Source organism: Amaranthus tricolor, chromosome 5 (assembly GCF_026212465.1).
Source record: "Amaranthus tricolor cultivar Red isolate AtriRed21 chromosome 5, ASM2621246v1, whole genome shotgun sequence".
In the NCBI taxonomy this organism is placed as follows: domain Eukaryota; kingdom Viridiplantae; phylum Streptophyta; class Magnoliopsida; order Caryophyllales; family Amaranthaceae; genus Amaranthus; species Amaranthus tricolor.
The window spans coordinates 28,512,989-28,527,284 of NC_080051.1; the positions used below are offsets into that span (position 1 = coordinate 28,512,989).

General features: G+C 30.8%; 1 protein-coding gene across 1 annotated transcript; it reads left to right on the forward strand.

Moving 5' to 3' along the window:
- Positions 1–1,577: 1,577 nt before the first annotated feature.
- LOC130813264 (syntaxin-71) lies at positions 1,578–8,805 on the forward strand. The gene is made up of 9 exons (XM_057679062.1): positions 1,578–1,896; positions 1,979–2,104; positions 2,472–2,640; positions 2,773–2,858; positions 2,956–3,024; positions 3,118–3,162; positions 3,258–3,320; positions 5,935–6,011; positions 8,461–8,805. Exons 1-9 carry the CDS (start codon positions 1,741–1,743, stop codon positions 8,474–8,476), a joined length of 807 nt encoding a protein of 268 aa, XP_057535045.1. The 5' UTR covers positions 1,578–1,740; the 3' UTR covers positions 8,477–8,805.
- Positions 8,806–14,296: the final 5,491 nt, after the last annotated feature.

Consider the following 14,296-nt stretch of genomic DNA (forward strand, 5'->3'; position numbering starts at 1 on the left):
TAATTATAAGAATTAATTGCAAAAAAAATTTACTACTTTTTTATATTTTTAAATAATACTATTATATACATAAGTGGGACGATCCAACGGGCCATAAAATATAATAAAAAAACAATTTTATGAACTTTAAAAATCGGGTCAAAGTAGGTCGGAATTAAACGGGCTATGACCCGCCCCACCCCATTTAACATTTGATATGACCTTCCTTGTTTAATTTTTGACCTAACCCGACTCGTTGAACACCTCTAATCATGATGATTGATTAGGAATTTTTTGTTGGTTGATCCATACTAATAGATAGGAAGTTAAGTAGGATGTATAACTAAATAACGGTTACTTAAGAGATTAGTAAATCACTTTTATCTGTCCTAGATAGCGTTTGAGATTTTATTTTATTTTTTAATCGAATTTGATTTGATTTGACTTATATAACACATTAAAAATTTAAACTTGTATAAAATGCAACATGAACACAAAAAACAATTTTAAACCGATCTAAAATCAACCCATAACCTAAATAAGACTAAAGTCATTATTACTATCCATTTACAATTTTTCTATCTATTTGTCCATTTACTATTTAACTATTGCTATAATGAAACAGTTTATTTATTATGTTTGATTGTCATTTAGGTCCGTTTTTTCAATCACCTTATAATTAAACAATGTTGAAACTTATGGTTTTTCCTCATGATGAGAAACATTTTAGTTTATCCGTATAGCAACTTCATACTTTTTAACTTTTTCAGGTAGGTAAAAAGTCAACTTTTTGTTAAATATATGTTATGATTATCTATTATAACGATTTTTCATGAAAACAAACAATCCCATCACTTTCATTGGGCATGTTTTTCAAAAATATGTTCAAATTGAACACTTAATTTAACAAAAAACTTAATTTTTTATCTACCATGCGAAAAAGTTAAAAGTTCGGCATCACCATATGAATTTTAAAAAATAATTATCCACCATCTAACAAAATCAAAAACCTAAGATTAAAAATTTTCCACAATTTTCTTAGGGTAAATCATTAATAATAAACCAATATTTGTCTGATTGGCTGAAAATAATATTTAAGGTGTATAGTTGCTTTTAGCATTGCTACCGGATTATTAACAGGTAGTAGTGGGTTTCTTCTATATCATAGCACTATTCATCTCTTTAAAAATGAGTAGGTTTGTTAATTAAGACCATTTGTTCAATCTAACTCAAAGTTTGATGGATGTTCTTAAGTAGCAACAATGGGTTAATCTATCACTTACAGGTTGCAGGTCATCCTTCAATGCTATGAGCATGAATATGTCACTTTATTTATAGCGATAGGGCATAGGTTAATTTATTATTTATAATTTTTTTTATTTTTAAATAAATTTACCTATTAGGTATATTTGTTAAAAGTATACCAAGCTATTATTTATAACAAACTTTAAAAATGTTCAATAAATAAATTAAAATTAACTGATAATTGAATTTATTTTTAATAATTATACTAAATAAGTGAATTTCTTCAACAATAAACAATAACAAGGTTTATTTTCAACTAATTGAGAAAAAATTAAATTAATTTATTTACAATTTCCCCTTTAGTCATAATCTTTTTTTTCTTTTTTTAAAAAAGCAAGACAGGTTAACGCTGCACTCTCTCTCCTGTACTAGACGCCGGACGGTGCTCAATGTTCAAGATCTCTAACTAAACTATTCAATCATCCTACAACCAATTGCAAGAATTTTCAGATAACAATGAGTGTAATTGATCTTCTCACTAGAGTTGATGCGATCTGCCAGAAATACGACAAGTACGATGTTGAAAAGCAAAGAGATTCCAATATCTCCGGTGACGACGCCTTTGCTCGTCTCTACTCTTCTGTTGAATCCGACATTGAAACCGCTCATCAGGTTTCTAACTCGTTCTCTTCTTTTCCTTCGATTTAGGGTTTGTGAATGTAGGAATTGATGTATGCTTGTTTAATGTACGCAGAAAGCTGAATTGGCTGCAAATGAGTCGAACAGGGCATCTGTAGTCGCTTTGAATGCTGAGATTCGTCGTATTAAGGCTCGATTACTCGAGGAAGTCCCTAAATTGCAGCGATTGGCTCAGAAAAGGGTGGTTACTTATTTTTCTTAATTTTGCGTTTTTTGATTGTAGTTTACATCGGTTGGAGTGTGTTGGTTGGTTGTTATTGATGATCATAAAAAACCCTAATCATAAAGGAAGACATGTGTTTTGTATTTTTAGATTAAATGTGTATCATGGAATAAGAATTAGTCTCACTGCTTTAGAGATGTCAGCTGAAATTTTTAATTTTGTTTTGCAATTTTACTTCCTATGTTGATTTTGGTGAAGAGTTCCATTTTTCTGTTTTGTGCTGTGATGCTAGTTATTTGAATTTTTTACTGTCAGATGAAAGTTTTTGTTTATTTCAAGGTGATTGTCTTGATTTGTTTTTGAGATTGTTTTTGAATTGATGTAGGTGAAAGGCCTTTCAATTGAGGAGCTTTCTGCTCGTAATGACTTGGTCCTCGCATTGCCTGATAGAATTCAGTCGATACCAGATGGAACTCCTGCACCTAAAAAAAATGGGGGTTGGACATCTGGGTGGTCTGCTTCAACTACTCGACAAGAGATAAAATTTGATTCTGGTGATTGTTCAATTCTATTTGTGCAACTTGTGGTCTGGAGTTTGATTTTGCTTTTGTTAAGTTTAAAGTTGAAGTGTGGAAGTGCTCTGGGATAGATATAACCAATTTTGTATTGTTTGCTATCAATGTTAGATGGAAGATTTGATGATGAATATTTACAAGAGACTGAACAGTCAAGCCAATTTAGGCAAGAGTATGAAATGAGGAAAATTAAGCAGGTGATTTTTGCGCAGAGTTCTGTTTGAAATTGTGTTCTATCTTGCCTGTTTCTTATTATACAGTCATTGATTGATTATGATATTCTTATATTGACAGGATCAAGGTCTGGATATGATAGCAGAAGGTTTGGACACGTTGAAAAACATGGCACATGATATGAATGAGGTTCTGCTTCTGTTTTACCTCCATCTTTTATTAGATTTCGAATATGCTGCCAAATTGTCAACAACTATTGGGTGTTGTCTGCTGTGGTTGCAGGAAATAGACAGGCAAGTTCCTTTGATGGATGAGATTGACACCAAGGTGAGGAACTCTTAGAGTTCAGTGGTTTGGGCGTATGGCTGATATATTGCTGAAGGGATTCTTGACTCTAAGCGTATTTGCTCTTTTATTTTCAGGTAGACAAGGCAACTTCTGATCTAAAAAACACAAATGTCAGACTCAAAGATACTGTGACGCAGGTATTTTGAACTACAATATAATGGTCCATCCTTCGTTTGTCGTTTATAGTTTACTAGGTACTTCCCCGTGCCATGCACGGATCATAACTATTTTTATGTTAAAGTATTTTTTTAATATTAAATATGAAATATAATCATTAAAAAAAGGGTATATTAATATTATACACTTAATTTTATAAAGAGTTAACAAATAAATATGAGCGACAAAATAATTGGAAATTGGAATAACCAATACCCTCTTAATAATTGTCGACAAAGTTTTAAAACCAAAGTAAATTTACAACAATGCAAATTTATCATACTACAAAGAAAATTAATAAGACTGCATCGTTGCATCAAGTATATTTACTTGTTTGAAAACGTCTCACCGTGATACAGATTCATATAATCAATTCATTTATCTAATTAGTTATTTTAAGATTGTAAGTGTCTCTCTAAGGTTATAAGTAAGCACTTTAATACGCCACTTTAAGGTTATAATTGGTCATTTTAAGATTGTAAGTGATCACTTTAAGGTTATAAGTAATCTATTTAAGACTCTATGCACATTGGACCATTTGAATAAAGACAGTCTCACCGTCTCATTTGAGAATTTTTCTTATTTTCAATACACAATTTCTTTCATTTTTATGGTTTACATTTACCATTATTTAGCATGGGTTAAATGGACTTAGTTGTTTATTCCAAAAATTTATTTAGTAAGACTAAACTTGTTCCATTGTTTCTTAAATAGTAATGGATCGAACATTATCAAAAGTTTCTGCAAAACTTAGTCCATCACATATTAGACCCAATGAAAAACCTAATTATTCTCCTCTTCATATATAATGATTTATTTAGGATAGAACAATCAATTTCTTATCCTTAAGGTAGCTGTTTTCACAAGATATATACCAATCTTTTTTTTCCCTCTCTACTATTCTTAATTAATCTAAATTGATTCAATTGTTTTGTTTTTAATGTTTGATTAAAAATTTTTTTCAAAATCAACAAAACTAAATATGTAATTTTACACTTAAAATTGAAATCAAAAACCCAAAAATTGTGATTAGCACTACAAAATAGAAAACAAAATTGAAATCAATAAACGCCTAAAATTTTATACTTGTGATTAGTTGTTTTGTAATCAAGATCATTATAATATAACGAAAAACGTTGCATTAAATATTGACCACTTTTGAAAACTTTGTGTGCATGAAGATTGTAGTTGAATTTAACTGTTGCCTTGATAGTACTCTGACTAGAAAAAAATAATAAAATTTAAAATTTATTAGTTACAAAAATTAAATTATTTTTGTTATTGGTTTGAATAAAATAAATAAAATATGATTATTAAATAATATACCTTTTTCATTCATTAATATTATGTTTAGTGCTCGCCTCTTCATGTCGGACTCATTCTCCTTGCATAAATATATATTTGTTTAAACTTAATAAGTAACATCAGTAACAATAGGAGTGTAATAATTGTCTCAATCTTAAAGATGGAATCGAATCTAAAATATAATTGTCTTTTTAATGATAAGTGGACAGCGAGTTAGGTTTTCAAAGCTTATCACAATTTTTTAAAAATGTAAATATTGTCTTAAATTACTTTGAATTGATTGTTTGAATTAATAAATCAGTCGATTACCTAAATTTGATAGAAATAATATAAAATAAATTTGAAATCTTGCTTATTTAACCCCAAGAGACATAATTAAGAAAGTTGTAAAATATCTTTAAAAAATGTAATCATTCCAATTTAATCTAGAATATTAAATTAATATTTTGATTGACTTTTTTTAATTCTTTTATATAATTTTAGATTGTAGATGCTAAAGTTTTGGAAAGTTATAATCTATATTCAAAATCTTTTTATATGAAGAATGTGTGATATGGGCGGAAGTGAATGCAATTAGGTAAGTTTTAGTCCACTAAGAATATTTTCTAAAAATAATATGAACTAAAATTGTAAGACTAAAATAATAAATGCATAAAAATGAAACCTAAATTTGTCAGAAATAATAAAAAAATATCATTTGTAATCTTGCTTATTTGATCTCAAAAGACATAATTTTAGAAAGTTGTAAAATAGCTTTAAAATCCGTAATATACTCGTTCAATCAAGAATATTAAATTAATATATTGATTGACTCTATTAATTATTTTGCATAATTTTAGTTTGTAGGTGCTAAAGTTATGGAAGTTTACAATCTATATTCAAAATATTTTTATATGAGAATGCATGATATGAGTTGAATTGAGGGAATTAGTAAATTTTTAGTCAATTAAGAATATTTCTAAAAATAATTTGAATTCAATTGTAAAACTGAAAAAATAAATGCGTAAAATATTTTACACAAACTGAATTGAATGCATGATATGGGCGGGAAAGCATGCGTTGTGGTAGTGACACGTGTCACAATAGTTTATTTTTTTAGTATAGTTTATGATGATTATGATTATGATTATGATGATACACAAACTGAATTGAATGCATGATACGGGCGGGAAAACATGCGTTGTGGTAGTGACACGTGTCACAATAGTTTATTGTTTTAGTATAGTTTATGATTATGATTTATGATTTATGATATGATGATTGACAAGCTTTTTTTGTTACATTTACCAGCTGAGGTCCAGTCGAAACTTCTGCATTGATATCATTCTTTTATGTATAATTCTCGGGATTGCAGCATATTTGTACAAGTAAGACAATTATTTTCTCTTGTTACTTTTTGTTGAAATTTGTGCTTTCTATTTTGCATTAACTTATGGTGGAAAGGAGAGAATCATAACGTTGATTGTTAAATGTCAATATGGATCAAATGCATATTGCATGAGTTGGGAAATCATTGAATGTCTTCCCTCTGTTTCTCTATAATATCTCAGTTCACTTCACAAACCATAATTATATAATGATTCTTGTGTAGTTGTTATTGGAAATGTACTTGATTTAGTATCATTAATATTATGTAATATAATTGTCAATTATGTCAAGTTTATATGTAATTTAACTCTTATAAGATGCAAAAAAGTATCAAACATTTTGCACAATAAAATTAGCTTGTTAGACTAGCTTTTGTTGCAACTTAGCTTATATATTGTTTACAATGTTTTTGTAAGGGGAATGATGATTATGATGTGTAAAATTCTAGCTTAGCCATGGTTTAGGTTAATGATACCCTTATTAAAACTAGTAGGGACAAAAACATTACCATGTGAGGCTATTCACAATTTTAATTGACGATTAACCCTTGACAATGGTTAAATGGATGAGAATGTTTCTGATGAATGAAAGAATGATGTGTATATAAGGGAAAAAAAAATGGTACTCGTGTTCCTCTATAGATGAATTGCTCTATTGTTTGTATTTATTAAGGAAACTTTATGCTACATGTGCATCAATGTGTGTATTGTGCTCAGTTAAGAAATCTTTTCTTTTGAAATGATTGATTGTTGCATTTCTACTTCAAAACTGAAAGATTGGTTAATATTGTGGGAACTTGATGTAGACCTCTATAGATATGATGGTTGGAATGGAGTTAAAAGACTTTACATATGAGGCAAGAGATTTTTCATTTGTGCAATTACTTAGCTTATATGAATTAACATAGTGCCAAATATTGCCCACACTATCGTATGTCAATCGCGTTATTGTAAAGGTTTTTAGCTTACCACAATAGAAATAGGCAGACACAAGCGCAAAACCATTCACATTGACCACAACATCCATTTGACAAGTGTGACCTCGAAACCGCAATTTTGTACTATGTGAAAGAAAGAATATTATGCTTCTTTTCTTGGACCAAAAAGAGAATTAGTTTATAAAACAATTGGAATGCTAAAGGGATGAGCAATTATGGAGAGATGGAATTTATTTTTTTCATTTAGTTAATGTGTTTCTTATTATTCATAATTGATCTAATATACTTAGAAGCTTCTGAAGGATGGAGCAAACTCTTTAGGTTTCTAATCTCTCATGGAGCTCTATTAGTTTACCTCTTAATAGGTGAAAAATGGGCAAGGCTCATGTAGTCAAGTTTGGCAATGCCATGTTTTAGTTGTAGGGTAAGTTAAATATATGAATATTCAATATTAGACTTTGTCACAACAATTAATTCTATAGTTCATGCAAGATCAAGATTCATGAGTATGCCATTTATTCACTCACTATGTTACTCAGACATGGTTATGAGTGTGGGGTATGTGTAGGGAAATTAGTTATGTTTGAAAATACTTGATAATATGAAGATAGGAAAGTAGATGTGATTTTGGATAGCGGTCCTATGTACAAATTTAGAAACTTGCTAACTAATGAGTGATAAGACAACGTAAAAGAATTTGTGTAAACTAATTTTGGGACGAAGGGAGTTGACGAGTTGTATGTGTGGTGTGCCCGACCCAGAGTTCTTCATGTGCTGCCTAGGCTCGTGACTTTTCCAAAAGGAAAATATTACAAATCAGAGAAAGATAAACGGAGCATTCCATGTCTTAATTCCTAACTACCTAATACATATTTGTAATGTTATCATCTATAAATATTGAGTAGGGCTGTTCTAGGAAATTGAATTGGAGCCAAAAGTTGTTTAGATGTATGTAAAATCTTCTTTTTCATATAAATATTGGAAGCTATAGCTACCTGTTATTGTTACTATTGTAAGAACAGTTAATTTTGCATGCATGTAGTGGAATTAGATATGAAGGTTAACTTTCTACTTCCTTAACAAATGTCTGTTCCTTGTTGAAATTCTAAGTTAATTTAATATCACTTCTCTGTTCCTTTTTACGTCCAAATCCCTACTACCATAGTTATTTATTTCGAAATTTTCTTTCCCATGGAATATTTGTACTTGCCAATGGGCAAGCTATTCTAGAAAGCGATGATATGTTTTAGTGACTGCTGTCGTACCGGTGTTATTTTTTACCTGTTGTTTCTCTGTTATGGTGAACCTTGGTCGATAACCCTCCTTTCCTTGTATCCCTCCTAAATTTTCTTTGATCACCTCTAACCATTATCCGATCATGCTGTTTACATTTTCCTTATTTTTTGTGCATGCTTCAAGTATAAATGGTATGCTGATGAATTATGGTTCCAATATTATTATTGCTCATTCAAACGGACACTCTATTAATAGGCAGCCACTTTTTTTTGCAGTGTGTTGAAGAAATAATCGAGAAAGAGGAGCTTTCTGCCAATTAAATTTTATGGTGTTGCGTGTTTGCAGGTGCGAGTTACTGGTGTGCTTTTTTACAGCTCTTTTTTTGTGCCTTTGCTTCTATGTTTCGAAAACAAATGTCAGTCTTGCTTATAATCACTTGATGTATATCTATCCTTGTAAGGCTCTATCTCTATTGTTAATAATTAATCTGTTCATTTTATTTAAGTTTTAATTAGTCTCTCATCTTGTGGCTACTTGCAAGATCATTGAAAGCTGCTGTAATTTGTACCTATTTTGACTAGGACAAAAGAGGTGGAGAGCTATTGAAATGTTTGTCAAAATCGTTACGATGTTAAGAACGATACAAACAACAATGAACAAAACAATGTTTGATAATGTAAACTAAGCAAAAGAGACACAAAGATTTAAGGAGGTTCACCCAATGATGGCTACGTCTTCCGTGGTGTGTAGTTTCTGTTTATATTATATCAAAGGAGTATAAACAACACTTACAAATGAAGTATTACAATTGTGTAAGAGATAAAAACAAAAGGCTATGTGTTTGGCTTGGGGGTTGTGTTTGATGTATGTTTGAGTGAATATGAGAGCTCTATATATAGTACTAGGTACATGAATGTCAATAGCTCACTTGAATACAGAGTTAATATAGTAATGAATAATATGAAATAACTCCAAGAACTTGAAAGGTCGAAAAAACAGCATTCCTTGCACATCAGAGAAACCGCTCGACTGGAACAGAGAGCTCGGTCGAGCGAGCAGCAGATACCTTCTGGATGCATTCTGTCTGACCGCTCGACCAACCAATAAGGCTCGCTCGGTCGAGCGACCATTCTGTTTCCTCTGCCATAATTCTGATCGAGCAATCATAAACCAAGTCCTTTCTACTTCTTCATTAACCTTCATTAATACCAATAATTTCCATGAATACTCTTCCATATAATTACATCCTTTTGGATTCCACAATTCAAAAGTCACACACATGAATACATACTTCAATTGTGCACTCAAGTCACACATGGTACCATTCATAACAACTATTACGTCATATATTAATTCGGGGATACACTAAAGAATCTCTATTGGTAAGTGGAGACAAAATTACTTCCTTTTTGTAGGTAGTGACGGGTGAGAATAATACCCTAATCATAAGGGCGAAAGGAAAAACCCTTAATCACTAGACTAAATTGTAGTTCTCACTTTCTCTTAAATAAGAAAATTCGTGGGTAAAGGGAGACAAAATTAATACCCTAATCATAAGGGTGAAAGGAAAAATCCTTAATCACTAGACTAAACTGTAGGTGGTGACTGGTGAGTATAATATCCTAATCATAAGGGTGAAATAAAAAACCCTTAATCACTAAACTAAACTATAGTTCTCATTTTCTTTTAAATATCTTGATATTTTTCATCAACAGTCTTTGATGACTTGGGTTCATTCATCACATAAATGTCAATTGATCCAAACTTCTATTTTTGTTGCAATTATGATTCAAACATAAACATTGAACCATTATAAAGCCTATTATATACGATGAAAATTTGAATTAACTAAGCAAAAAATTATAAAAAAATCAAAAAATAAGCAATGTTTTAAAATATTTCTCAAAGTAAGTACTTTTTTTCTAAAGCCGAGGTTTGGATTGTTCACTGTTAGTGGCGAACAAAGAAGGTGGGTCAAAAAAAAGTCAAGTTTTTTATTCGTTGTTAGTAACAGCGAATTAAGACTTTGATGTTTTTCACCAAGTCTTTATAATAACTGCGAACATAGGAGATCTGGTCAAACAAGGGTAAGCCTTTGTTCGCTGTTAGTAATAGTGAACAAAATTTTGACCCTGTTTGACCAGGTAAAACCTTTGTTCGCTGTTACTAACAGCGAACAAAGAACTTTGACATTTTTTTGACCCACCTTTTTTGTTCGCTGTTAGTAACAACGAACAACCCAAACCTCAACTCTGGAAAAAAAGTGCTTACTTTGAGAAATGTTTTAAAATATTACTTATTATTTGACTTTTTTATATTATTTTGCTTATTTAGTTCAAATTTTCTACGACAAAGTCTAATATAGACTTGGTGTGTATTAACTTTATTGTGAACCATCCTTCACTTTTCATTATTACTATTCCACATTCGTACTCTTCAATCTTCACCTCACAAGCCTACTAACATATAAAGGTTGATAAACTCATTTTAATGCACGCTAAATTAACACAAGAGTTTCTGTGGATAACATACTCAATGTACAAAAGAGTATATTTTTAGGTTTTCATTAATTTTTTGTTGGGTTGGTAGCCTCCTATTCTCTGTGTATTAGTGTATAGGTTAGAAAGAAGAGCACAAGCAAGTAGAAGTAAAAGTCCACTTCTTAAGATACTGAAGGAAAAGTAGGTTACTGTTTTGACTTTTTCTAAAAGGTTTCAAGCCGACAATTTGATTTTGAAAAAAGACATATTGACTGTCGGTATTATTATATTCACAACAAAGTCTTCCATACAAGTTGACCTTTTATCAAAAAAGTGAATTGTTGTTAGTTGTGTTACCTCATAAGATTCTAAATGCTAATCTCTATGTCATTTTTCACCTCCTTTGATTTTTATTTTTCAAATTTACTTTACTTCTTTTTTCTTTTCTTGTTTGCTAATGGTAAAATAAGGAACTCTTTTAAATTACTTAGATCTCATTAAAACAACCCATAAAAATCCCTTTATGTACCAAGAAAGTCGATGGAAAAAGGGCTTTTTGAACCAGCAAAATGGTTAAACCAATTGTTTAGTTTATTAAGGAGCTGTTTGATTGAAGAGATTAGGAAGTGACAGTAGTTGGATAGGAATAGCTTTGAAAGTATAAGAGAATAATTAAATAGAAATAGCTCCAATCAATAACTATTTGTCAAACAGATCCTTAGACTTAAGTTGGGGAGTGAAAATGAGATAAAATAGTACCTAGAGAATTATAAGAATTAAAGAAAAATTCTTAGCAAGTTTAATTTAAAAAGAACAATCACGGAGTATTAAGTTTAATGGTCCTAAATGGGTTTAACTTCACAATTTTTGCAATTTTAGTGTAAAAATGAATGGGGCTATGGGTTATGTACAAGTCTAAAATGAATCTAAATAATTTTAATGATTTAACATGGGTTAGGGGTCGAATTCAGATTTTGAGCCTGAGAGGGGTCCAAGTAGATCATCAAGTCTGAGTTTGGATTGAGGCGAGTCTATGTTAGCATATATTAGACCCAATACTAGACTCGTTCTTTAATCATAGACTCAAAACTGACCTATACTTAATGAATCTCAAAAACTGAGACTCGAGTTTGTAAATAGGATCGAATTTGAAATGAGTTCAGCAAAATGTTGGACCCATGATCATCTCTCAGAATAATACTCGTATGGAGTTGTTGACAAAACCAATTATGGAGTAGTTAACCCAAAATCGTCTTGTCTTTTCTTGTCCCTCAACTTGTAAATTCTTATTGTATATGAGGGCTGTTGCCAAAACACTTTGGATACAAAATCCAAAATTAATTAGAAGGGTCATCTAAATATGTTTTTCTTCTTCATTCAATAATTTTTATTGTCTCATGTAAATTCAACTTTTATGTTATAATTCTCTTTTATTACTCTCATCATTTTGATATATCTCTTCCTTGGATGTAATCTCATACAGACGAGTTGAACTTTATACTACCCATAATATCGTTTTGAACATAGGCCTAGAAGTAATTATTTGGGCCAACCCAAAGGCCTCAGCCTCTCAAACCAACCAAAAGAGTTGTAAAAGAAAAAAAAAAAACCCAACCAAAAGAGTTTTTTTTCACAATTTTTGTATGAAACGGTCTCACTGTGAAACATGTCTCATATTTGGGTTAAATAGCCCAATAAGAGAACTTTTAATTTATAGAATTCTTGTTTTGAGATCGTCTTGCCGTAAGACGGTCTCATACAAGACGGGTTGATTTTTTTTTTTTTAATTCAAAGGTAAGGCCAGAAAATGCTTCATTTGCTTTGGAGGAGAGGGAAAACAACTTTTTTTTAGATAGTGAGAATCAAACCTCTATTTCAAAAGTGAAAGAAAAAATCGGAAAAATCTTCGATCATCAGGTGAACTCATGAATTTCAATTAAGAGTTTTGTTGACTTCGGATATGTCTAACGGTTGAGTAAGCATTGAGGGCCAACCTGTGCCATATGCTGATATGCATGTGAATTTGATAACCACCCGTGTTGTATTTACCATTTAGTCTAGTTGATATTATAAATACTCGATTTTACTATTTCTTGTCAAAAAAGTTGTATCATGGTATGCTTGTATAGTAATTATTATTCAAGTCATCAATTAATTTTGTTTTATTTTTTATTCTTTATGTATAAGAAATATATATAATTAAATGAAATTTTATATAATTCGTAATTATAAACTATACACATTTAAAAATATTATATCACAGAATAAAATAGTGTACTAAAATAAGTTTTAAGCACATCTATTTCCTTTAATCTCAATAAGTTTATTTCGTTATGTTAAGTAGGGCTGAACATGGTTTGGTCTAAACCGTAAACCAAACCGGACCAAACCGTAATTTAAATGTTTGGTTTGGTCTACGATCTAAATGGTCTGGTCTGATTATTTTTTTTTTAAACGGTTTACGGTCCGGTCCCGGTTTAAAATTTCTAAAACCAAACCGGACCGTAAAACCGTTTTAAAATCAAATTTTAGGGGATTAGGCATTAGGGTTGGGCAACTACTCAGTAGTCAATACTCATTTCATGAACCTGGCTGCCTCCACTCCAATCTCCATCTCCATTTCAGACTTCCTCGCCTTCACTCTCATTCTCCACTCCAATCTCCATCTCCATTTCAGACTTCCTCGCCTTCTCTCTCATTCCTTCTTCGAGGCTTCTGTGCTTCTGGCTTCTCTGATAATCGCCTGCCTCCTCGCCTTCAACCCATCGACAATCGAGTATCGACAGTGCTTCTGTGCTCCTTCGAGTGTTGTTGATATTGGTTGATATGAAGAATGTTAATTATGTCTGGGAAAACTACCCTTCTTCATATGCTCAAAGATGAGGTCCTTCTCTTTGCCTCTTTTTTCATTGATGTTTTTCTGATCTGAGTAACTTGAATGTGGATATTTTTTTTATCTTGATTACTTGATTTTCTGTTCAAATTATTTAATTATGTAGTTGCCCGTTTCAATTTTTACTGGATTTTTGTTAGGGAGTGATTGAATTTTTGAATGCCCTTCTTTTGTTCATGAATTTTATAGGAAATGATATTTTGGAATACCCAATTTGCTAATCAAGAGAAAATGAATAGATTTTGTTATTTTTCATCTCAATTTTATGAAATGTTTTAGGGGTAGATTGAAATTTTGGAATGCCCATTTCATGTATATGAATATTTTTGGAAAAATTTTCAACTTTTTGGAATACCCATTTAGCTGATCAAGGGAAAATTAATAGTTTTTTTATTTTTCATCTCAATTTTATGAATTATATCAGGGATAGATTCAATTTGGAATGCTCATCTCATGTTAATGAATATTCTTGGAAAAAATTGTGATTTTTGGAACCTATTTGTTAATCAAGAGGAATTGAGAGGAGCTTGTGACAGTACTCATGAACTCCTAAATTTAGTTTTTGATTTTATTTTTCTGTTGAAAACTAAATTTAGTATTTTCAATCAAGTTTGAAGACTATTAAGATTGTTAATTAATCTTCAAGTTTTTGATTTTATTTTTCTGCCGTTCCAATTCCCAAACCGAAAAACCCTTCTACAGCCTGCTTTGGATTTGATGATGTATTTTGTTTATATA